Source organism: Halichondria panicea, chromosome 1, assembly GCF_963675165.1.
Source record: "Halichondria panicea chromosome 1, odHalPani1.1, whole genome shotgun sequence".
NCBI classification, from domain to species: domain Eukaryota; kingdom Metazoa; phylum Porifera; class Demospongiae; order Suberitida; family Halichondriidae; genus Halichondria; species Halichondria panicea.
In genome coordinates this window covers 1586942-1612470 of record NC_087377.1, presented here as the reverse complement: position 1 = coordinate 1612470, position 25529 = coordinate 1586942, and the positions used below count along the sequence as shown (strand labels likewise).

Below are 25529 nucleotides of genomic sequence, written 5' to 3'. Positions count from 1 at the left end.
ATGTTTTGATATGTGAGGGCCTGGTAAGCCACAAAACACTACCATATAACAATATAGATAACAATATGCATGTACACAGGTCTTTTCTTCTTAGATATTATATACACTGAACTACAGATCCTGGAAGAATCAATTTTCTTCTTTCTTGATGTCCTGGTAAGCCACATAATACAAAAAATAATAACTTACAATAGATGCATGTAAATAAGTCTTTTCTTCTCAGTGACTTTATATAGATAAGCTAACTTTAATATAAAATTCATTATAGATAACACTCTAATACTTTTGAGCGAAAGCAAAAACATGGCGAGAGGCATTAGCACAGCGCCAGCTTGAACACTAGTATAGTGATAGTAAGACAATCATTAAATTTGCCCACGAATATAAAGAAAATATTTTACCCCACGAAAATTTCCTGCTATACGGTGTGTGTTCACTACTTCATGAACCATACCGTATCCATGGTATCAAGGGTGTATGAAGAGAAGAGGGCATGCAACTCACTATTAGTCCAACGTGCGAGCAAAAACTGTATTCGATCTATTTATAGCTATCTGCACATGTACTTTACACAATATCATTAGATATTACTGTACTTTCCCACCGCCCATTTACAGTTTTTACTCGCAAGCTGTTGCATGCCCTCTTCTCTTTATCTGCCCTTGATGGTACTTAGTATCGTTTGTTTTGTATTTGCATCTAGTGCGGGGGTGAACCTTTTCCCCCCATAGAATAATGACATCATCACCATCAGATATAATTATGATGTCATCATCATTAGTAGTACAACATCAGACGCTTACGCGCGCCCAAACATTTTCTCAAACACCCTGATAACTATTGTGTTTGACTGTGTGTATGTACAGATGTGAGGGATGATAAGGGACAGTCGCCACTGGACAAAGCTTTGTATGATGGTTGTGTGGATGTTTCCCTCTACCTGATGAGCCGTGGCTGTGGTAGTGACGAGGACAAAGCCAAGTTACTCTGTGCAGCATGTCACTATGGCAACCTGGGTGTGGTGAAGGAACTGGTTGAGCTACACACGGTTGACCCCAAGAGTGAGTAAATGATTTAATGTACCCTCTTTGAATACCGTATAGCGAGTAATTTCGTGGTGTAAAAAATTCATGTAGGTCAGCTTGCCCACGAAAATAAAGAAAACATTTTACCCCATGAAAATTATCTGCTATACGGTATGTGTTCACTACTTCATGGTGTAACACAACCATACCGTATCCATGGTATCAAGGGCGTATGAAGTGAAGAGGGCATTCAACTTACTATTTGTCCAACGTGCGAGCAAAAACTGCATTCAATCTATTTATTGTCTGCACATGTACTTTACACAAATCTCTATTTTTAGATGTCACTTCATTAATTTCCACCGCCCACTTACAGTTTTTGCTCGCAAGCTGTTGCATGCCCTCTTCTCTTCATACGCCCTTGATGGTACTTAGTATCGTTTGTTTTCGATTCTTCCCAGTTGATTAGACACAGTCCTATTCAATGTGTATGTAGCTAACCAAGAGTTTACAGGGCTGCATTAAGGGGGGGGGGCGAGGGGGTAATTCGCACCCCCCCTAGGATCTGGCAGATTCATTTGTACTGCTATTATAATAATTCTGATGACTTTGCCCCTCCTACATTTTTAAATTGCCCAAAACGCCCCCCCTGATCTAAAATCCTGGATGCAGCCCTGGTTTAGAGGCAGGGAGGGTGAATTAACCTTCCCCCCATAGAATAATGACATCATCACCATCAGATATAATTATGACATAATCATCATTATTAATACAACATCAGACGCTTACGCGCGCCCAAACATTTTCTCAAACACCCTGATAACTATTGTGTTTGACTGTGTGTATGTACAGATGTGAGGGATGATAAGGGACAGTCACCACTGGACAAAGCTCTGGGAGGTCTTGATTATGATGATTATTATGTGGATGTTTCCCTCTACCTGATGAGCCGTGGCTGTGGTAGTGATGAGGACAAAGCCAAGTTACTCTGTGCAGCATGTCACTATGGCAACCTGGGTGTGGTGAAGGAACTGGTTGAGCTACACACGGTTGACCCCAAGAGTGAGTAAATGATTTAATGTACCCTCTTTGAATACCGTATAGCGAGTAATTTCGTGGTGTAAAAAATTCATGTAGGTCAGCTTGCCCACGAAAATAAAGAAAACATTTTACCCCATGAAAATTACCCGCTATACGGTATGTGTTCACTACTTCATGGTGTAACACAACCATACCGTATCCATGGTATCAAGGGCGTATGAAGTGAAGAGGGCATTCAACTTACTATTTGTCCAACGTGCGAGCAAAAACTGCATTCAATCTATTTATTGTCTGCACATGTACTTTACACAAATCTCTATTTTTAGATGTCACTTCATTAATTTCCACCGCCCACTTACAGTTTTTGCTCGCAAGCTGTTGCATGCCCTCTTCTCTTCATACGCCCTTGATGGTACTTAGTATCGTTTGTTTTCGATTCTTCCCAGTTGATTAGACACAGTCCTATTCAATGTGTATGTAGCTAACCAAGAGTTTACAGGGCTGCATTAAGGGGGGGGGGCGAGGGGGTAATTCGCACCCCCCCTAGGATCTGGCAGATTCATTTGTACTGCTATTATAATAATTCTGATGACTTTGCCCCTCCTACATTTTTAAATTGCCCAAAACGCCCCCCCTGATCTAAAATCCTGGATGCAGCCCTGGTTTAGAGGCAGGGAGGGTGAATTAACCTTCCCCCCATAGAATAATGACATCATCACCATCAGATATAATTATGACATAATCATCATTATTAATACAACATCAGACGCTTACGCGTGCCCAAACGTTTTCTCAAACACCCTGATAACTATTGTGTTTGACTGTGTGTATGTACAGATGTGAGGGATGATGAGGGGCAGTCACCACTGGACAAAGCTCTGGGAGTTTATAATGATGGTTGTATGGATGTTGCCCACTACCTGATGAGCCGTGGCTGTGCATGTGGTGATGAAAACAAAGCCGTGTTTCTGTGTGCAGCATGTTGCTATGGCAACATGGGTGTAGTGAAGGAACTAGTCGAGCAACACAAAGTTGACCCCAAGAGTGAGTGTGATAATCTATTGTGCTTTTAATGGCCTCTTTTAGTATGTGTTCACTACTTGCTAACTCAACGGGTGCTAAAGCTTTATGGTAATGAAGCTACAAGCTACAGTACTAGCAGACTATTACAGTTACAATTTATATATGTACAACATGAAATGACATGCAGAACAGAATGGTAAATATAATCGACTATAAGTGTTTAAAATGGATATCGAAAGTTCAAAGTCCATAATTATTAATGACAAGCTACAGAGCGTAACACAACCTGCAAGTAGTGTCCCTGCATGGTACTTAATTTTGTTGATTAGACTGTGTATAATTATAACTATTAGTGTTTTGATTGTGTGTCTAATAGCGTATGGTGTGTTATGTGCAGGTGTGAGGGATGATGACAACTGGACCCCTCTCCACAATGCATGCCTTAGGGGACACAAAGATGTGGTGCAGTACTTGGTGGAGAAGGCCAACTGTGATATCAGTGAGTACAACACAACCACCATGCAGTGTTATACCTTTGTTTCTACACCCACTGTTGTTCAGGTGTAACTGACGATGATGACGAGACTCCTCTTGACCTTGCTACACGGTATGGTCACACTGAAATTGCTGACTACCTCAAGTCTCTACCACAACAATGTAAGCTCACTAGGATCATGAGTACACAGTGTGGTCCAATACAGCTACTCTCTCTATACAGCTGCTGTGACTGGAGACACTGACTCCAGGAGTGACGAGAATGGACCACCACCAACAAAGAAACGAAAAAGTGACTATTATTTATTTATCCCATGTGCACGTACATCTTAATTCATCTCTACCATTTATATGCCCACACACGCACACCCACCCACACATACACACACACACACGTATATACACACACTCAGACGCCCACACACACATGTCCACACAGGTACCCAGCCAGTGACTCAGAGAAAGTGTCCTAACTGTGAGGAGAGCTGTCACATCCGCTGCAAGAAATGTCCTGAATGTGAGCACGAGTTCCCTCCTTCCACTAAGAGCAGGGCCAAACCTGACCAGGATATTGTGAAAAACCCTTCAAACCTACTGCAGATACTACAGAAAAAGGTCACTATACAGTACACACTGTATACTGTATTAGTACCAGTAACAGTAATATTGTATTGTACAGCCTTAAGGTGGTAGTTTATCCATAGATAGAAGAGAGAAATGGATAGGTAACACTTAGCACCTCGAAAACTATCCGGGGTTTAATCACTATACACAGGGGAAAAATTGCCATTTAAGACACAAAAAAGAGACAAATGATTGTCTTAATTACTGTCAGTGTGAGATTTCACTTCTGTTTGATACTTGAGGCTATAATTATTATGACACAAGCTACCACTATAGGCAGTAGGTACAGTTTTTCACTTTATGATGTTTCTGTCCTTATAGCTAGAACAACCTAGGGTACGTATACAGTCTTTGCATGCTCCAACTACTACCTAGCAATCCCCCAAAAAAGTTTCCAAATTGAAGTTGTGGGGGCTTGGAAAGGTCTGAATTTTCCAAAACAGCCATTATTATAGAAGTAGTTTTCCCTGGGGTAGGGATCACACCCACACACACACACACACACACACACACACACGCACACACACACACACACGCACACACACACACACACACACACACACACACACACAGGTGGACCAACTATCTCTGTCAGGATTTGACATTGTCGTACTAGTGCACAGAGATTCAAGCAAATCACATGACTCCTCTACCACGTCACATGACACGCCCAGTCGCTCACGTCACACCTACAGGAAGTTTGTCACCTCCGGACTGGCCGAGAGCTTTGTTGAATCTCCTCTGGTGTACGGCAGTTGGAAAGATTTCTGTAGCTCTGACAAGACCTCAACTGGACACACTCAGAAATCCAAGAACAAAACTAACCCACGAAAGAAAAAAGGAGTACAAACGAATACTAATACTACCACTCAGGAGGGGGACAGATCACATGATACGAGTGGAGTGTCGCATGACCTAGGCAATGTATCTCAAGACAGCAATGGTCCCAATACTCAATCACAAGCACCACCAACCTCTACTGACTTGACACCACTCTGGAATACAATATCTTCTCTCCGTCAGCAAATTGATTCCATACAGTCCAGTTTAAATGGCCCGCCCACTCACACGTACCCTCAACACACGTACCCCACAGCTACTGGTTTAATGAACACAGGGCAATCGACCTTTGTACCCGGGGGTGGTCCATTCAATACACCACTCCCCAACCATTTCACTGGACCTTCTTCACACAACTCAATGCTGGGACAGTCATCACGATTTAATTTGAATCCTGTGTCCTTCCCAATGTTTCCATTTTCACCTGCTCCAGCAAATTATCGTTTCCCTTCACCTATTATACCGTTAGAGTCGTCTAGGCAACCAATGAACTCTGACCCCAACACTAACTCAATAGATACAAGAACTTTGCAATAGAATAATTAATTTGTTTTTGTTTACCTTCAGTTGGAATGCATATTATTTTATGTTGGGGATTTCCCCTAATACATTCAATGCGGGAGTTAAAGCTTTCTAGTTTAGTGACCCTTTTGTTGTTTGTTTGGTTTTGGTTGTGATAATTGAGGTATTTGTTTGAGGATCTTTACCCACTGGCCATGTGGTACAATGCGGGTCAACGAAGCCTCGAATCCAGGCCGATTAAAATATACACGGCCTGGTCTCGAGGCTACCAAAGTACTTGCACTAGCGCTAGTACTTGCGAGCACGTACGGCGCTGCTAGACTCGCCAGCTAGCCAGCCCTTCCTTACCCCGAGGAAGGGGTGGCTGGCGAGTCTACGGCGCTGCTATTACTAACCGTCTACCTCAACAACACAAGTCTCTCCTGTCATAAAGAGCTACCACGAGTACAGCAGCCTGTACAGAAAGGTGCATGTGTGGATCTACCAGCCATTATATTCTGCACCTAGTATCAATCATCTCTATAAAAATTAATAATGTCTTATTTATTTTCCTCGTACATGCAGTTATCGGTGGTCAGGTATCCAGCGCTGAACAGAATATTGACCAGCGACTACTAACACTCAGTCTAGAACCAGACATTGAGCTCAGGTGAAAGGTGATGTAATGAAATAATTATACGAGGCATTACTATTTCAGAAGCTATCTTTGATTGGCAATAACTTGAGTTGAGATTGTCCTATACAATTCTGAAGAATGCATTTTGTAGCTCTTTGAAAGGCCTATCAAATGGTGTGTTTAGATTAAAGTATAATGTGAGGTAATAATTATTGTGGTGGTGTAGTTGTCAGGCGTGTGATATATAGTCCTCTCCAATAGCTACAGAATGCACTATTTACTTCAACTCAATATTAATATCTCCCATTGTTGAGCATCTTATAAACATGCTCCCCCACACACAGTTTCAACACACACGTGTAGAGAAGCTGTGTCAGAATAATGTCTTCACAAGGGAACAGAAGTTTCCCACGGATGAGGACTGCCTCACTGACTTCCATTCCCATTTCTTGTTTGATGACGAGAAAAAATCATCTTCTGTTTTGTGCCTAAAGTGAATTGTGTGTGTGGAGGGAGTGCTTTAGTAGCTATACCTTAATTATTGTGATGGTCGATAACTTGAGTTAAAATTATGGTTGAATAGTATATTATAGACTATTTTAGTAGTTGAACATTATTATAATATCTAAATAGCCGTAACTTGAGTATCAGTATCAACATTTTTTATGATTTTCAGCTTTTAATTGATGTGTTTTAATCCAAAATTTAGTCGGGGCCATAATTTGTCATTTTCATGCATACCGCCGTATAGCAGGTAATTTTTGTTGGTGCAAATTTTCGTACAGACTATAATTATACCCATTCGTATTTTAAATATTCGTACAGCTCAAGATAGTGACGTTGAATCTATTGCAATTTCAATTTTCGTATAATGCTCTTCAATACGAAATATCCGAAAATTCCCACCATACGAAAATAACCCACTATATACGGTACTTTACCAAGATCGTATCACTGTTCATAATTATTGTACAGATATCAGCTAACAGATGAGGAGGGGGTTTCACCAAGAGCTAAGCTGCACACTCAGAACATTTATCAAAGTTGGCCACCATTCCCAAACTCCCTCCCTCTGTGAAGGATCTGAGATATTATGACCAGCTGCTCCACAATACTCGGTAGGCTTACGCCGCGCCGGACAAGAAGTACGAGTTGGGATAACACCCCCTCACAATGACTAATGCACCTAATTCACCTTTACTAGCGAATCCATAATTATACATTTTGCTCATAAAAGTCATTGACTCTTTCTTTGTTGCTTATCATAATTATTATTCATCTGTGTGAGATCTTTACCAAACAAACACATTTGAGGGAAGGGCTGCTGACTTTGCTTGCATCTAGTCTGCCATGCATAGCTAGCTTTGCATGTCTAGTTACAGTCGCCTATTTTAACTTTCAAAAAAATCACCAGAAAGACAAACCTTAAGTCTTACTGTCAGTGTAAGAATGCTGCTGCTAGTAGCTTGCACTTCCTTAACAATATTTGAACCATCTACCTAGTTAGACCATTCTAGCAATAATTATAGGACTTCACAACAATAAAAAAAGGGCCGGGAAGGGTCCAGATTAATTGCTTTAGGTATAACAGCTATATTATACTTGTTTTCCCATAGTCATTTGCATGAGCTGGCAATATACACATAGTTTCTATAGATGTCCAACTAAAAGTAAAAAAGGAGTTCAGCTGGCATCCTGACCTTTAACTGATGTCCCAGCTATGAGTTCCTAGCCAGTACGCGGTATCAAATTGCGTGAGCTGGAGTCCCAGCCAGTACGCGGTAACTGCATGGAGTCCCATGAGGAGCTAAGTGCAGGCTGGAGTCCCAGATAGTGAACAAGTCTACTACAGTATATTACTGGAAACGAAAGATATAGGCATTGCCGGAAAGCAAATTACTTTCCGCAAACCTCAAGAAAGAGGTATTAAATAAACACTAGATCTTGCATATGCTCGCTCCCTCTCTTTATCTGTGATGATTAAACTAATTAAAAATAGATAAACAAAAAATAGCCGGCGTCTCGACCTTCTGCGCAAGCTAGAGTCCTAGCCAGTAACTGGAGTCCCAGTTAAGTCGGAGTCCCGACCAGTGCACCAATACAGCCGACAACTTTAGAAACGAAAGTTATAGATGTGCGCATGCCGGAGTCCTGACCATCTACCTCTTGCTTCAAAGCCCATGCATGCAGTAACCAACAGCACAAATTATGTAAATGTGGCCGACTGCAACAGAAGTAATCTAACAAGTGGGTGGGGCCATGCTTGTGTATTAAGGTGCATGTCTTTTTGTGTGGGATACATTCTATATTAAACAGATGTCGGAGCAAATGGTATTATACGGGGAGTTGGAAGAGTGAGACTAGCTATAGAGGTAAGCAATCTTAATTAATAGCATGCACTGTAGATCTATAGTATGTTTGTTGGTCCAAATAGTATTAAACCTCCCGGATCCCGCGTATACTGTCATGCTTACACTAGTAACCTCCCTTTCTCCCGCGTACTGTCATGCTTACACTAGTAACCTCCCTTCCTCCCACGTACTGTCATGCTTACACTAGTAACCTCCCTTCCTCCTACAGAATATAATTATTGTCCCTGTTTATTATGAACCAAGCATCCAAGTTTGTGTGCATGCAGTTGGCCGGCCATGCTAGCTCCATCACCGAGCAACTACATTTGGGTCGTGTTGTTAGGCAGTAAGACTATTATACTGCATATGCTCGACGAGGGCGTGGAGTGCAAGTACTCGTTGCAATAGGGAACATTATTTCTATTTGTGTGAACAGTAGATATTTTGTATTATTACGATGGTAATGTCATTTAAATTGTGTGAAATCGATCGTTTATTGGCTAAAACCATAATACGCGCTGTATATACATTCATTAAATTGTAAAAAATCAGCCGAAGAGTTTACTTTTGAAAATAATTGTTAAAAAATGAGAAACAAAATTCTCATTGTCTAAACTTAAAAAAATAATAGAAGTTTGTTATCACTAACATGCAGCTATATACAGTCAATTGCAATTTGCAATGTCTCTTATTAAAAGTTCACTACTTTCAGTTAAAATACATGTATATACTGCATGCCTAGTAGGTCCCCATAATCATCCTGGATATGCTGGAGGGGCTCCTCCCCATGCAGACAAGGACGGAGCAGGGGGTGGTTGTCCAGTGGGGTACGCAGGGTACAGAGCAGGGTACAGAGCAGCGGGTTGCTGTCCAGTAGGGTAGGGGGCTGGGGGTTGCTGTCCAGTGGTGTAGGGGGCTGCTGATTGAGGCGGATACATATTCTGAGGGGGGGGCTGATTTAAATATTGGGGTTTGGATTGCATAGGGTAGGCCATATCTTGTGCTTTTGCTGCTGGTGCGGTTGACTTGGCGATGATAACAGTTGTTGATCTAACATTAGCGACTACAGGAGCTCTGGTTGCTGGGCGACCAACATGGCGTCTCCTCCGGTTTGTGAAAACACAGAACAGGAAAATAAAAAGGATCACAACAACAATGATAATAGGAATAGTCACTCCTGTGCTGATCGATGTTATGTTGGAGGATGTAGTTGGAGTTGAGGACGGGGAAGAAGGGGAAGAAGGGGAAGTAGCTGCAAAGTAATGGAATAGTAATAGTAATTTATAAGCTGCAAGAATATTCAGAGCTATAATTATATATAGCAGGTCTCATTGACTCTTATATACCTGCACCACACACCAGGGCTACATCTTCTGAATGAGTGCAATCTTCCACTCCGATAGTGTTAGCAGGACAATTAATGAGTCTGCTCTCAGTTCCTGAGCAACAAAGTTGGTCCAACCATATCCGAGTGGTTGATGAAGGTTGGGAGAAACTATAGACAGGGGGAAATAATTATCCACAAATATTGTACAAGCTTAAACTTTAATTGAAGTGTACACAATAAAGTATATAATACGTCATGCATGGATGAACCAAATGGCAAGTTATATAGTAAGATAATTATAGTTAACTCAATGATGAGTTTACACACTGACTCACCCTAGCGTTCCAACTGGTCCGTATCGAGTTTAGGTTGAGAATCCTAGTTGACGACAAGCCACTCTTGCATCGTTTGGACTGAAGCTATCATCACACACTGTCCCCCATTGCGCAATGGGGGACAGTGTGTGATGATAGCTTAATTAATGTCCACTGTAATAGACCTCCAGTCTGCCAGAGGAGCCTCCTGTTCGGCCTGAGTTGTCTATCAGCCTCAGGTCTCCATCTGATACAATGAATACAGCGAATTTAACATGTCAGGCTATTAACTTGTTATAAATTATACATTTACTTATAATGATGATGTGTATAATATGTATACATTAAAAGAATACGATTCTAGCTACGCTGTCTGTCATGCATTACTTAAAAAAAGAAAATTGAACTGCAGCAATGTGGCACTATTAATTCGTACTCATCTATTTAACTTACCCAAAATACAGAACAGGGCCACATCTTGTGAGTGGGTGCAATCTTCCACTCCGATAGTGTTAGCAGGACAATCGATGAGTCTGCTCTCAGTTCCTAAGCAACGAAGCTCGTCCAGCCATGTCCGAGTGGTTGATGATGATTGGGAGAAACTATAGGGGGAAATGATCACAATAAAACACAATTGCAATAATTATAGCTGAAATCACTTTAAATACAGTGACACTCACCCTAATGTTCCTACTCGTCCATACTGAGTATAGTCATCGTACCCCAGCTGACGACAAGCCACTTTTGCATCATTTGGACTGAAGCTATCATCACACACTGTCCCCCATTGTCCACTGTTATAGACCTCCAGAGTGCCAGAGGAGCCTCCTGTTCGGCCTGAATTGTCTACCAGCCTCAGGTCTCCCTCTGACAATGAATACATGTCAAGGTGGCTACTGAATTATTGTGCATGGCTGTATAATTATGATGCATGTACCGTATTACTAGAATATTTTGCGGATGAAAAACCTTTGCGAATGAGCTAAATCAGCAGAAAATTTGACTCTTTGCGATCTGTGATTTGGCAAGGATCGTTTGCATTTACTAGTAATAATTTAGGTTTTGCGATTTTATTGTTGCGAATTTATCAACCCTCACAAAATTCACATAATTTATGTTAGTTACTCGCATTATTCTAGGTATACTTGTACCATGATGTGTATAATTATATGTACATTAAAAGAATACAATTCTGGCTACGCATTATACTTGCAAATTGAACTGCAGCAGTGTGGCACCATATTCGTACTCATCTATTTAACTTACCCGAAATACAGAATAAGGCCACATCTTGTGTGTGGGTGCAATCTTCAACTCCGATAGTGTTAGCAGGACAATTAATGAGTTTGGTCTCGTTTCCTAAGCAACGAAGCTCGTCTAGCCATGTCCGAGTGGTTGATGATGATTGGGAGAAACTATAGGGAAAAATGATCGCAATAAAACACAATTGCACTATTATTATAGAAATCACATCTATAATTAATTGCAGTGACAACTCCCCGTAGATAATTTGGGTTTGCAGGGATGGCAAAATAACAGCTGAAAATGGTTACTTAAAAAAAATGTCAGCCGTTATTTCTGAGCATATAGCTGTTCATGCATGGCAACTTGTAACTTGCTCTGGCACCAACTTAGCTATTCATGGAGCAACTAAGGAAAGGCAGCTTGAGCTAAGAAGGTACTCCAGCACCCGTGCTTCACCACTACATCATTCAATATATGCACTATGCATGTGCACATCAGTAATTCTGTTGAAAGCTAGATCTAGAATGACAGGGAGGCTGCCCCCCACTGTCTACGGCCCTGCACTCACCCTAATGTTCCTACTCGTCCATAATTAGCATAGTCATCGTACCCCAGCTGATGACAAGCCACCCTTGCATCGTTTGGACTGAAGCTATCGTCACACACTGTCCCCCATTGTCCGTTATAAAACAACTCCAGTCGACCATCGGGACCTAACCCAGTGGTGCCAGAACTATTCACAAGTCTCAAATCTTCATCTAAAGTAATATATTATATATAATTATATTGAAAGTGTATAACATCACTCACTTATTGCACACACTAATCCCACATCGTCAGAACGATCACAATTATGAATTCCAATAGAATTGTGTGGGCAGTCATCTAGTCTAGTTTCAGATCCAAAGCAACCAAGCTCGTCCAACCATATCGGTGTGGATGCTGACACTGTTAGGGCACTATCGTAAAAATATCGGTGAGTGATACAAGTTAAAATCAACTAAATTCACAAACCATAATTGGTATACTTACTTTCGTACGACCCCATAGCCTATGTAACCTAGGAAACCTAGTTGACGACAAGCCACTCTTGCATCATTTATACCGAAGTTGTCCTGACACACTGTCCCCCATTGTCCATTGTAATAGACCTCCAGTCTGCCAATTCTGGTATCTGTTGAACCAAACGAATCTATCAGCCTCACATCTCCACTCAATTGTCCTGAGGGCACGAAATGAAGAATTATTGCCACTCACGGCTAGAATCCATAACATATTAATTGATGTCTCTGATTCTCTAGCTCACAGCTGGCTTGTTATAATTATGTCTTATTAGTCAGTGTGCAGCTGATATTGGCTCATAATAGTGGCCAGTCAGTATTAATTCCCCACATAACTGTGGTAACTGTAACAATTAGGGACGAAAGGTGTGAGTTAATTATGAGTAGGCCAGTCAGTTATTCCCCCCTCACACCATTACTGAAAAACATGATACCTACATAACTGTGGTAGCTTACAATTACTCAGAGGAAAAGCATGGAATCAATAGCTTTATTAATATAGGAAACTATAATGGAATGTGTATGTTCCTGCATGTATATATATTGATAAATAATTATGTTAGTACATCAGAAGCCTTTTCAAGTTTTAACTGCTGAAATAAATATAAGTAGCTTCATTGACATTACTAACTGCTATACAACACTTTTGTTTTATTTTAGCTAAGCGAGTTACTTTCGCATGGTGCGTATTTTTGTATTGTAAAGTGTCATACGAAATTTAAAATGGAAAATTATTCTCAGTTCTACATCACTATCTTGAGCTGTAGAATACAAAGTCTATACGAAAATTACTCGCGATACATAATTATAGCAATGATACAAACATAACAGGACAGCAACAATACCATGCAGTAGAATAATTATTAACAGAAAACGTTGATTCTCGCTCACTGAATTCCTACCTACATGTCTAACCAACTCTATGCAGAAACAATCATCGATCATACAGAGTAGAAACATTTAATAACAGAGTATGTATAGAAGTATAATTATTATTATTGGAAGGGAAATAATTATAATTTTATTATTTTACTTTCATTATAATTATGATACATATGTAATGCCAGAGGCATAGCCAGCTCACCTCCAACAGCCCAAACCAGGCTCAGGACAGTGACTGATTTCCACAGTAAGCAACTCATCATGGACTAATGCTTCTTGCAACTCAGTATGAAAGTATCCTAGGCTACATTCACTACTTTTATACGTGCTCTCGCAATTATACTGCACATGCGCGTTAAAATTAATCTTGTCTAGTATATCCTCGATTCCAGGCCGCATACTGCCAGCTAGAGGAATATGCAGATTATCACGAAAAGTCGGTTCAATGCACTGTTTACCAAAAACATAAAGCTTTGCCTGCATCTTGTTTACGTATTTCTTTCAGAATATGTTAGATCTATAGTTATAACACGGGCACGAGGGATGACATATATGCCATGCATCCCGAGTGGACGTGTTATAACTAGTTTATATCCTGAGGGCATAGCAACATAACACCACTGTCTTAGTAACACCAAAAAGAGCCGCTTCTAGAGTTAGCCTCGAGACCAGATAACGAACGGCTGGTCTCGAGGCTATTCTAGAGTTAGCCTCGAGACCAGCCGTTCGTTATCTGAAAGAACGCCTGGTCAATTTCCAATGTAGCACTCGTTGGACCGGTAATTGCCCGCACAAGGTCCGCCCAAGGTGTATTACCCATGAATATCATTATGATGCTATAAAAGCTGACTCAGCTGGACGAGTGCTACATTGGAACTTGACCAGGCGTTCTTTCAGATAAGGAAGGGCTGGTCTCGAGGCTATTCTAGAGTAACCATTTGCGAGTTTAACGTCATTGGGGTTATTGCAGGCGCCCTCGTGCAACATGCCATATATTGCACTGGATGACCATAGATACTATAAATTACAGTAATTCATAGTATCTATGGGATGACATAATGCCCTCGGCAACATAATATGGCATGTTGCACTCTGGCTGGGCAATAACATACGTACATAATTATAGCAAAATTAATGAACAGCAAAATTCAAAAATAAGACTTAATATAAGCGACACCTGTTCTAAGGAAATTGTCCTTTTCCCTCTTGTATGTAACTAAAGCATATGCAAAGTCAATCTGACAATACTGCAAGCTGATTGGACGGACGATACTGTAGCCATTCGGGCTTGGAATAGTCTCTGTACCATTACTAGATAAATCCGACCACGGAATACTTTATTCATGACATCATTTCGTATGGTCATGATAGGCCATGTAAGTATAGTTTGCTAGATCCTCCCAGCTGGCTTGCCTGACTGTATAGTTGTGACACAGAGCTATAGTGTACAGTGCCGACGTCTTCCCCACCCAATGTTCCAGCAGCCTCTACATTCAAAGCCAGTCCATTACTCAGAAATAATGTCAAACCATTATTATAAGAAAACCACATGGCACTACCGTAGTCATTTCCAGACTTCTTAGATATCAATACAAGACAATCATCGCTAACGTTGAATTTCAAAATCGTCTTTTGATCCGATGTCACTATATAAACAAGTTGCAAACGTGGGCAGACGTCCGAGTAACCATGGGAACCAGGTGGAATATCGTCCTTGCATATTTTTTGCGTTCCTTTGATTATATTGACACAGAGTATGTGTGTGGTGTGGGCGGTGTGGACGGGAGTGGTACAAGCAAGGTTGGAGATCATGATGAGGCTGGAGGATTTGCCCATGGAGATGGGGAAGATCGTGAAGTTGCCAAATCTGTTGACGCTCATATAACCTGTGTGTGTGTGGGTGGTGTGGAGTGTGGAGTGGGTGGATTAATAGTGTGTGTTTAGGGAGGTCAACAATAATTAGTGTGAGCATTGTAGGGACAGTACTACACACACACACAGCTCCACTTGTGGGAGATCACAGTGTACTATAGAGGCATGCATCTTTGAACGGCAATAACGTCAGTTCCGTTAGTAAATTTAGAGAACGGCTTTTGATTATTAAAACTCTACTCTCAAATTACAGGAGACCCATCAGTGTTAAATAAAGCTTGAACAGCCATTAGTCTATTTTTACACCCACCCACACACACACTCACACTCCACACCTCACACACCCACACTCCACACCTCACACACCCACACCTCACACACACCCACACACGTACCTTCATGCACGGCCACAAACACTTCGTCCTGTTGTTCCTCGTTAATCATTCGGGTGACCACAAAATCAACCGCTATAGAGGAAAATTGAATCTAATCATTCTCAGCTGTTCCACAGCAGTGTAGTAGTCAACATCAAGCCTGTCCTGAGATGAAGGGAACAATTAGTCATACATACGGTTTCTTTCATACTCAATTATTTTCTAGACATAATATTTTTCTTTGATCTTTGATGATCGATAACTTGAGTTAGGATTGCCCAATTACAAATCTAAAGAATGTGTTTTGTAGCTCTTTGAAAGGCCTATCAAAATTTAATATTAAAGAGTATATTTAAAATAATTTATTAGTAATGAGTTAGGGTTTGGGTGATTTATATATAATAGTCAAGCTGACGTACCTTTGTCAGTGCTACGATGCTAGTTGTGTCACATGACGAGTAGATAGTATCGTAGTTGTCATGGTAACCTGAGTCCTCTCCGAGAAGCCACACATGGTTGTCATCGCTACCTGCAGTACAAAAAAACACGTATTAAAGTATAAAACACGTTTGTTATCGAACATTGTAACGTTGCATATAAATTGAATGCTCCAGAATAATATCAGACACAACAATTTTTATTATTATAATTGTTTTGTCTGATATTATTCTGGAGCTGTAATGCATTCAATTTATTATTAGTGCTTGTGCTAAACAGGGAAGCCACGATACAGAGCAGGAGCAGTACTAGTTGTTGGGTCTGGGTGGCCATTTAGACGTCAATAATGCAATTATTAATCTGCCGATCTTTACCCGATACAAACACACGCTACCTTACCACTGCTATGACAACGCTAGCCTCGATCCCAGGCCGCACAAGGCCGGTGAAGGAGGCTATGACAACGCCAGCTTTCTGAACATAAAGATGGCGGCTACTGGTGAGGAAGCTAGTAACAGCGCTGCAGATACTATAGTCACCGAGTATGCCACGTATGAGGATTACCTGGACTCTCAAATAACACCAACTGATCTGTTCTACCTGGAGGTGAGGTTATAGCTCGAGGTGGGGGTAGGGTTGATTGACTGTGGGGGGCGACGGTGACCTCCAACCCCCACACACTTATTACGAAATATCGAGTAGAAACACATCTGCAGTTAGTCTCGCGAGCAGCCGTCGAAGGGGGAAGGACGTCCTTCCCCCTTCGACGGCTTCTCGCGGGGGAAGTGCTCAAGAGAGAAGACTTTGAGCTCAGGAAAGAAGCGGCTGCAGCCAGTAAGCTAGCACGTCGAGACCAGCTGAGGTGTGTGGGTGGTGTGTGTGGGTGGATGTAGTGTGTGTGGGGGGTGGGTGTGTATTTGTCACATTAACGCTACCCTATTGCTTAGATGTAATATTATGGACAATGATTCTTAGCTACAAACTGTACAAGACTTGTTTGTATATGCGATTGCAAAAGAATCTATTATACTGAACTGATTGTAAGTATGCGATTGCAAACAGATTAATTTATCGCTGCTGACCTAGTGTCCTCCCCATGGTACAGAGTGTTGTGCTGACCTAGTGTCCCCCCCATGGTACAGAGTGTTGTGCTGACCTAGTGTCCCCCCCATGGTACAGAGTGTTGTGCTGACCTAGTGTCCCCCCATGGTACAGAGTGTTGTGCTGACCTAGTGTCCCCCCCATGGTACAGAGTGTTGTGCTGACCTAGTGTCCTCCCCATGGTACAGAATGTTGTGCTGACCTAGTGTCCCCCCCATGGTACAGAGTGTTGTGCTGACCTAGTGTCCCCCCATGGTACAGAGTGTTGTGCTGACCTAGTGTCCCCCCCATGGTACAGAGTGTTGTGCTGACCTAGTGTCCCCCCCATGGTACAGAGTGTTGTGCTGACCTAGTGTCCACCCCATGGTACAGAGTGTTGTGCTGACCTAGTGTGTCCCCCATGGTACAGAATGTTGTGCTGACCTAGTGTCCCCCCCATGGTACAGAGTGTTGTGCTGACCTAGTGTCCCCCCCCCCCCATGGTACAGAGTGTTGTGCAATGCTGGGAAGGACCTGCAAGGATCAGTGTTCCTGGAGGGGCTGGCTCAGAGGGAAGAGACTAACAGAAACGGGAAAATTTCAGTAAGTCTTCTTAATACATGATAAGCAATCCCCCCTCACACACACACACACACACACACACACACCACCACCACCACCCCACACCTCACACACACCCACACACGTACCTTCATGCACGGCCACAAACACTTCGTCCTGTTGTTCCTCGTTAATCATTCGGGTGACCACAAAATCAACCGCTATAGAGGAAAATTGAATCTAATCATTCTCAGCTGTTCCACAGCAGTGTAGTAGTCAACATCAAGCCTGTCCTGAGATGAAGGGAACAATTAGTCATACATACGGTTTCTTTCATACTCAATTATTTTCTAGACATAATATTTTTCTTTGATCTTTGATGATCGATAACTTGAGTTAGGATTGCCCAATTACAAATCTAAAGAATGTGTTTTGTAGCTCTTTGAAAGGCCTATCAAAATTTAATATTAAAGAGTATATTTAAAATAATTTATTAGTAATGAGTTAGGGTTTGGGTGATTTATATATAATAGTCAAGCTGACGTACCTTTGTCAGTGCTACGATGCTAGTTGTGTCACATGACGAGTAGATAGTATCGTAGTTGTCATGGTAACCTGAGTCCTCTCCGAGAAGCCACACATGGTTGTCATCGCTACCTGCAGTACAAAAAAACACGTATTAAAGTATGAAACACGTTTGTTATCGAACATTGTAACATTGCATATAAATTGAATGCATTACAGCTCCAGAATAATATCAGACACAACACTTTTTATTATTATATACCAGTGCTTGTGCTAAACAGGGAAGCCACGATACAGAGCAGGAGCAGTACTGGGTCTGGGTGGCCATTGAATTATAGTGGACGTCAATAATGCAATTATTAATCTGCCGATCTTTACCCGATACAAACACACCTTACCAGCTATGACAACGCCAGCTTTCTGAACTGTATAAAGATGGCGGCTACTGGTGAGGAAGCTAGTAACACTGCTGCAGACACTATAGTCACCGAGTATGCCACGTATGAGGATTACCTGGACTCTCAAATAACACCAACTGATCTATTCTACCTGGAGGTGAGGTTATAGCTCGAGGTGGGGGGTAGGGTTGATTGACTGTGGGGGGCGACGGTTCTCCAACCCCCACACACTTATTACGAAGTATCGAGTAGAAACACATCTGCAGTGGCTTGTAATTTTTACGGTATTACGTAGTTGGTGGTTTGCATTCCACTCCTCACACACACACACACACACACACCCACCCACACTCACACACCACACTCCACACACACACACACACACACACAGGACGAGGAACTAGCACGTCAGCTAGTAGAGCTAGAATATCGTGGATCAGGGGAAGTGCTCAAGAGAGAAGACTTTGAGCTCAGGAAAGAAGCGGCTGCAGCCAGTAAGCTAGCACGTCGAGACCAGCTGAGGTGTGTGGGTGGTGTGTGTGGGGGGTGAGTGTGTATTTGTCACATTAACGCTCCCTTTTGCTAATAATTATTATGGACAATTCAGGTATACTGGCAATGATTCTTAGCTACAAACTGTACAAGACTTGTTTGTATATGCGATTGCAAAAGAATCTGAACTGATTGTAAGTATGTGATTGCAAGCAGATTAATTTATCGCTGCTGACCTAGTGTGTCCCCCATGGTACAGAGTGTTGTGCTGACCTAGTGTCCCCCCCATGGTACAGAGTGTTGTGCTGACCTAGTGTCCCCCCCATGGTACAGAGTGTTGTGCTGACCTAGTGTCCCCCCCATGGTACAGAGTGTTGTGCTGACCTAGTGTCCCCCCCATGGTACAGAGTGTTGTGCTGACCTAGTGTCCCCCCATGGTACAGAGTGTTGTGCTGACCTAGTGTCCCCCCATGGTACAGAGTGTTGTGCTGACCTAGTGTCCCCCCCATGGTACAGAGTGTTTAGTGTGTCCCCCATGGTACAGAGTGTTGTGCTGACCTAGTGTCCTCCCCATGGTACAGAGTGTTGTGCTGACCTAGTGTCCCCCCATGGTACAGAGTGTTGTGCTGACCTAGTGTGTCCCCCATGGTACAGAGTGTTGTGCAGTGCTGGGAAGGACCTGCAAGGATCAGTGTTCCTGGAGGGGCTGGCTCAGAGGGAAGAGACTAACAGAAACGGGAAAATTTCAGTAAGTCTTCTTAATACATGATAAGCAATCCCCCCTCACACACACACACACCTCCACACACACACACACACACACACACACACACACACCACCACCACCACCACCACCACCACCACCTCCACACACACACCTCCACCCACACACACAGTCAATTATATTTATTCGGGACAGGAATGCCAAGGGTCAGGAGATATCAGGATACATTGATTACGCACATCGACTCAAGGTACTACCACTAATAAAGGAGGTCCTAACATGTACTGTATTTATGACATAAAATTACACCTCACCCCAATGATCTAACTGCCGTATAGCGGGTAATTTTCGTAACTTCCCATTTAGTATTTTAAGTATAGCTCGACAGCTCAGGATAGTGACGCATCGAATCTCTTGCAGTAGAATAATTCCCTAGTTTTAATTTTTGTTTGATACGAAAACTTGCTATGCAGTATTATACATGTACATGATAATTGTAGGTGGATGATTTTGACCCCATATTCTCGTCACGGAAGAAGCTGCTCCCTAGACACAGTGACTTGAGCTTCTATAACTGGGACACTAATTTCTCCTCGTCCAACTCCACTCCTAATTATCAGGTACGTGTGAGAAATATTGAAGTACGTGGGTATAATATATAAGAGGTGGTTGCCAAAATATGTATTAATTACATGTCGTCATGTTTTCGTAGTTTTTCTTTGAAGGGCTATAACTTGTGTTGGGAACGTCCAATTTCAAAAAGCTAATTATTTTATTAGTAGCTGTTTGGTAGTGCTACAATAATATTATGGTGTCCTTAGATTCCATTTGAGTGTATTTAGCAGGGAACTATGAGCTATAGTACCAGTACTATAGATTGCTCTGGGCTACAAACTACAACATTGTACATTGTATTGTGATTTACAAGAAGATACACATGTAAAAATTATTGTAGCTACATGTAGATGCTTTGTCTAGTAATTATAATAACAGAACTAGAATGAAAGAGAGAAGCTCTAGTTTCTTTTTTTGGCTTTGTTCGAAAGCAGTAGGAGACGCTCGTTTTTTGGGCAGTGTGCTGTGCTTTTTTGCTGCAAGGCTGCATGGGGGAGGAGCTGGATGTATGGAAGTGCTGAGATTCTAGGTTTGGCTTCTTCTCCTAAAGTTCCTTTTGCTTTGTTCAAGAGTAGGAGCCGCTCGTTTGCTGGGCTTGTTTGCTGCAAATTATAGCTTATAGGTGTCTTCCTTTCGCTTTGTGAGAGTAGTACGAGTCGCTCGTTTCTTGGGAAGTGTGCTGGGCTTGTTTGCTGCAAAACTGGGGGAGGAGCTGGATGTTTTCGTTTTGTGGGTGGAGCTAGGACTATAATTTTGTCCATCAAACTGAGGTGGAGGAACAGGGTTGACTTGAATAGAGACCACAGATTTAGTAGAGACACAGAGATGTCAACTTTAGATATTAGTTTTCAAAAGAATAATGATGCAGTTGCTAGGTTGGCTGTTTATATAGGTTGACTGTTGCTAAGCTAGTGCATTTCTAGTAGCCAATAGGTTTAAATAGAAGCCCTCGAGCTTTGGGACACTATAACACATAGATACCTCATGCCCATGTTCTAACTATAACTTAGATCAACGAGCACAAATTATAAAAGAAAGCGTGGGGCTATAATAATTAAAGTGTGTGTTTTTTCAGAACATAATTTATTTTCACAGCGAACTTTGATAGCCTATAACGTGTGTTTGGAACACTACACTAGTGAGTGCCCTCCTAGTCTGTAGGGCGCCATAGCACTACTCAATTATACAGTTGCTCCCTTTGGTCTCGTCGTACATAATTAGTTGACATGATTATTGTACACGGACACTTTGTTTGTATTTGTTTGATATAACACGCACACACACACCCCCCACGCACGCACACACAGGTGATTGCAGACAATGCCTCAGGTCTGCTGTTTAAGAATAAACGAGACAGAAAAATTATTAACGTTGACCCAAAGGTACAGGCTGTGTGGGGTGTGGGGTGTGTGGGGTGTGTGTGTGTGGGGTGTGTGTATGTGTGTGTGGGTGTGTGTGTGGGTGTGCTGTGTGTGTGTGGGGGGAAATAATTACAAATTAAGGTACAGCTATAGCGTGCAGTAGAACTAATAAGTGAATTGAGGCCTCAGATTCAAAGCTGACAGTGAAGATTAGAATGAACTTTGTACAGTACGTTTGCTAACACTCCCTCTAATGGAAGCATCCAAAACAGCAAAACTTGTATTTGTTGTATTTGACGCTGTTTGTATGCTAACTGTGCTCTCTTGTTATAAACTGTTGACATAGCATTGGGCTTTTGAGATTATATTGAGCAAACTGTCTCAAAATTTGTGAATAGAATTTTTAGGGAGTTAGAAAAGCATTATTATAGTACACTGTGCCTCCTCCCTACTTCCCACACTATAATAGTTAATCAATTTTTCACACATTATTTAATGGAATAAGGGAGACCGAAATATCATTTGACGTCGATCCAAACGTACAGCTAGCATACAAATAAATACTAAAAAAGCAATTGAGCTGTACTGATTTTGACGTAAAAAAACACACCTAGGACCTACATGTACATGTACATGTATGCTAGCTGTACTTTTGTATATAGCAAAGACGGGATAATTATTGATAACAAGCATCTGGGAAACAATCAACTTCATTATAATAATTATTATTAATTAAGCTCCAGCTGTTGACTGATCACTGGGGTTTAGTAGCGGTCCATTGCCCTGTCACAGCTAGCATACATTGTACATGTATTATTAAAAATGGGGTATTGATAACAAGTACCGTATAGCGGGAAATTTTCGTCGTTTTTCGAGGGCAGAGCATTTAAAACTGGGATAAACTCCCATGCACCGGTATTTCACATGCAATGCTATTGGTGGGTGTGGTTTCCTGGCATTGAACCGCGAATATTAGAACCCACGTAACTTTCTGCTGAGGGCTCTGGAGCCAAATTGCACCAGCAAAAATTTCCCGCTATGCATTGTAGGAAATAAAGCTCCAGCTGTTGACTGATAACTAGGGTTTAATAGCGGTCCATTGCCCTGTCACAATGATCCCATCATCCCTCACATTCATCCAGCTAGCCCTCCCACTCCACTCTCCACTCAGCTGTGACATCTGTGACCCCAATAATTGTATTTTACGGAGATAATTTTGATCGGTAGCCTAGCCAGACTGTTGTCTTGTCCCACTACATGGAATTCCAATTTAGTGTATATGCAAATATTCTATAGTCCTTTGAAAGTAGAATGTCTGCGTGTATGGGCCCAGGGGTAGACAGCTGTTCCACTAAAAACCATTTTCACCTTGTTTGCAGAAATGCTACTCTAATCGACATGCAGTGTGTAGACTAGTGTACAGAGCCTATAGTGTGGTCCCACTGTGTGCACTATAGCTAGTGTACAGAGCCTATAGTGTGGTCCCACTGTGTACACTGTAGCTAGTGTACAGAGCCTATAGTGTGGTCCCACTGTGTGCACTGTAGCTAGTGTACAGAGCCTATAGTGTGGTCCCACTGTGTGCACTGTAGCTAGTGTACAGAGCCTATAGTGTGGTCCCACTGTGTGCACTGTAGCTAGTGTACAGAGCCTATAGTGTGGTCCCACTGTGTGCACTGTAGCTAGTGTACAGAGCCTATAGTGTGGTCCCACTGTGTGCACTGTAGCTAGTGTACAGAGCCTATAGTGTGGTCCCACTGTGTGCACTGTAGCTGGTGTACAGAGCCTATAGTGTGGTCCCACTGTGTGCACTGTAGCTAGTACATACAGAGCCTATAGTGTGGTCCCACTGTGTGCACTGTAGCTAGTGTACAGAGCCTATAGTGTGGTCCCACTGTGTGCACTGTAGCTAGTGTACAGAGCCTATAGTGTGGTCCCACTGTGTGCACTGTAGCTAGTGTACAGAGCCTATAGTGTGGTCCCACTGTGTGCACTGTAGCTGGTGTACAGAGCCTATAGTGTGGTCCCACTGTGTGCACTGTAGCTGGTGTACAGAGCCTATAGTGTGGTCCCACTGTGTGCACTGTAGCTAGTACATACAGAGCCTATAGTGTGGTCCCACTGTGTGCACTGTAGCTAGTACATACAGAGCCTATAGTGTGGTCCTACTGTGTGCACTGTAGCTAGTGTACAGAGCCTATAGTGTGGTCCCACTGTGTGCACTGTAGCTAGTGTACAGAGCTTATAGTGTGGTCCCACTGTGTGCACTGTAGCTGGTGTACGGAGCCTATAGTGTGGTCCCACTGTGTGCACTGTAGCTGGTGTACGGAGCCTATAGTGTGGTCCCACTGTGTGCACTGTAGCTGGTGTACGGAGCCTATAGTGTGGTCCCACTGTGTGCACTGTAGCTGGTGTACAGAGCCTATAGTGTGGTCCCACTGTGTGCACTGTAGACTAGTGTACAGAGCCTATAGTGTGGTCTCACTGTGTGCACTGTAGCTAGTGTACAGAGCCTATAGTGTGGTCCCACTGTGTGCACTGTAGCTAGTGTACAGAGCCTATAGTGTGGTCCCACTGTGTGCACTGTAGCTAGTGTACGGAGCCTATAGTGTGGTCCCACTGTTTGCACTGTAGCTGGTGTACGGAGACTATAGTGTGGTCCCACTGTGTGCACTGTAGCTAGTGTACAGAGCCTATAGTGTGGTCCCACTGTGTGCACTGTAGCTGGTGTACAGAGCCTATGGTGTGGTCCCACTGTGTGCACTGTAGCTGGTGTACGGAGCCTATAGTGTGGTCCCACTGTGTGCACTGTAGCTGGTGTACGGAGCCTATAGTGTGGTCCCACTGTGTGCACTGTAGCTGGTGTACAGAGCCTATAGTGTGGTCCCACTGTGTGCACTGTAGACTAGTGTACAGAGCCTATAGTGTGGTCTCACTGTGTGCACTGTAGCTAGTGTACAGAGCCTATAGTGTGGTCCCACTGTGTACACTGTAGCTATAGTGTACAGAGCCTATAGTGTGGTCCCACTGTGTGCACTGTAGCTAGTGTACAGAGCCTATAGTGTGGTCCCACTGTGTGCACTGTAGCTAGTGTACAGAGCCTATGGTGTGGTCCCACTGTGTGCACTGTAGCTAGTGGTTGACTTATCGCTAATTTAAACACATAATTATTTTGATAAAGAGCTACAAAATAGATTTGTATTAGGACAATGCAAATAGCTAGTGGTGACTTTAATAATTAAGGTTTGCATTTCAAATGAAGTGAAAGCAATAATAACATTTGTATGGGTTCACCACAGCATTCCATGTACTGCCAATATTCTGCCCAAACTATAGTTTGCTTGAGGATACAAATGTACTTCTCTACATATACATGTACAGAGGATTTCAGGTTGGTTGGCAGAAGTCCTCTGTACACATAGCCAATGAAAAGTGAGATTTAATTAAATCATAATTCATTGGTAATAAGCTAATTAAGGGAACAACTTGGGAATTAATGTGATCACTATAATTATTCACGACATCATTATTGTACAAGTATAGCAATCTAAATTGAAGCAATCTTCAATTATAGCCTTGACAGTTGTATTGTGTATGGGGTCTCATGTGACAGTGATAAAGTATTTGGTGTACATTTCAGAGTATAGCGTTGTATGTCATTGGAAATAATGTAATATATTTTGATCTGTACAGTTCAACCACATAAGACGATAGTGACAGCGA

General features: G+C 42.3%; 3 protein-coding genes and 4 long non-coding RNA genes across 9 annotated transcripts in view; 3 read left to right on the top strand and 4 right to left on the bottom strand.

Moving 5' to 3' along the window:
* The window catches only part of LOC135350196 (uncharacterized), a gene marked incomplete in the record, with an annotated part of 231127 nt that overhangs the window by 5567 nt on the left and 200031 nt on the right, over positions 1-25529 (top strand). The window contains 2 exon segments of the mRNA XM_064548964.1: positions 867-1061; positions 1878-2087. Coding sequence (XP_064405034.1) covers positions 867-1061; positions 1878-2087 — 405 coding nt within the window.
* LOC135333737 (uncharacterized) lies at positions 5917-7501 on the top strand. Of its 2 annotated transcripts, XR_010394035.1 has the most exons (4): positions 5917-6036; positions 6135-6226; positions 6531-6679; positions 7162-7501. It is a non-coding gene; the product is annotated as an uncharacterized LOC135333737 (long non-coding RNA). The 2 variants fall into 2 exon arrangements; XR_010394034.1 differs by lacking the exon at positions 6531-6679.
* Positions 8966-10307, bottom strand: LOC135333848 (uncharacterized). Its single transcript, XR_010394103.1, has 3 exons — positions 10200-10307; positions 9884-10032; positions 8966-9789 (listed from the first exon to the last, which is right to left on the bottom strand). It is a non-coding gene; the product is annotated as an uncharacterized LOC135333848 (long non-coding RNA).
* On the bottom strand, positions 10337-13848 carry LOC135331325 (neurotrypsin-like). Of its 2 annotated transcripts, XM_064526446.1 has the most exons (8): positions 13569-13848; positions 12456-12645; positions 12234-12382; positions 11992-12181; positions 11445-11593; positions 10859-11045; positions 10632-10780; positions 10337-10425 (listed from the first exon to the last, which is right to left on the bottom strand). In XM_064526446.1, the coding sequence occupies exons 1-8, from the start codon at positions 13627-13629 to the stop codon at positions 10343-10345; spliced, it is 1158 nt and encodes a 385-aa protein (XP_064382516.1). In that variant the 5' UTR covers positions 13630-13848; the 3' UTR covers positions 10337-10342. The 2 variants fall into 2 exon arrangements, with proteins under 2 accessions (XP_064382516.1, XP_064382525.1); XM_064526455.1 differs by lacking the exon at positions 13569-13848 and having other exon boundaries at positions 12234-12371; positions 12456-12601.
* On the bottom strand, positions 15126-16386 carry LOC135333790 (uncharacterized). The gene is made up of 3 exons (XR_010394047.1): positions 16032-16386; positions 15634-15777; positions 15126-15252 (listed from the first exon to the last, which is right to left on the bottom strand). It is a non-coding gene; the product is annotated as an uncharacterized LOC135333790 (long non-coding RNA).
* Positions 16806-25520, top strand: LOC135342503 (cilia- and flagella-associated protein 299-like). The gene is made up of 8 exons (XM_064539238.1): positions 16806-16912; positions 17640-17733; positions 18618-18771; positions 19006-19136; positions 19761-19854; positions 20003-20080; positions 20331-20450; positions 25500-25520. Exons 2-8 carry the CDS (start codon positions 17651-17653, stop codon positions 25518-25520), a joined length of 681 nt encoding a protein of 226 aa, XP_064395308.1. The 5' UTR covers positions 16806-16912; positions 17640-17650.
* LOC135333833 (uncharacterized) lies at positions 17849-18537 on the bottom strand. Its single transcript, XR_010394099.1, has 3 exons — positions 18479-18537; positions 18239-18348; positions 17849-17984 (listed from the first exon to the last, which is right to left on the bottom strand). It is a non-coding gene; the product is annotated as an uncharacterized LOC135333833 (long non-coding RNA).

What these genes read in the sequence shown, in the direction of transcription:
- LOC135331325 (XM_064526446.1), bottom strand. Translation starts at nt 13,629, where the DNA reads ATGATGAGTTGCTTACTGTGGAAATCAGTCACTGTCCTGAGCCTGGTT. An exon ending in GGACGAGTAGGAACATTAGG is followed by an intron (nt 11,594 to 11,991) that starts GTGAGTGCAGGG and finishes TTTTCCCTATAG; the next exon opens with TTTCTCCCAATCATCATCAA. An exon ending in GGACGAGTAGGAACATTAGG is followed by an intron (nt 10,781 to 10,858) that starts GTGAGTGTCACT and finishes TTCCCCCTATAG; the next exon opens with TTTCTCCCAATCATCATCAA.
- LOC135342503 (XM_064539238.1), top strand. Translation starts at nt 17,651, where the DNA reads ATGCTGGGAAGGACCTGCAAGGATCAGTGTTCCTGGAGGGGCTGGCTC. An exon ending in CTGATCTATTCTACCTGGAG is followed by an intron (nt 18,772 to 19,005) that starts GTGAGGTTATAG and finishes ACACACACACAG; the next exon opens with GACGAGGAACTAGCACGTCA. An exon ending in GCACGTCGAGACCAGCTGAG is followed by an intron (nt 19,137 to 19,760) that starts GTGTGTGGGTGG and finishes CCCATGGTACAG; the next exon opens with AGTGTTGTGCAGTGCTGGGA.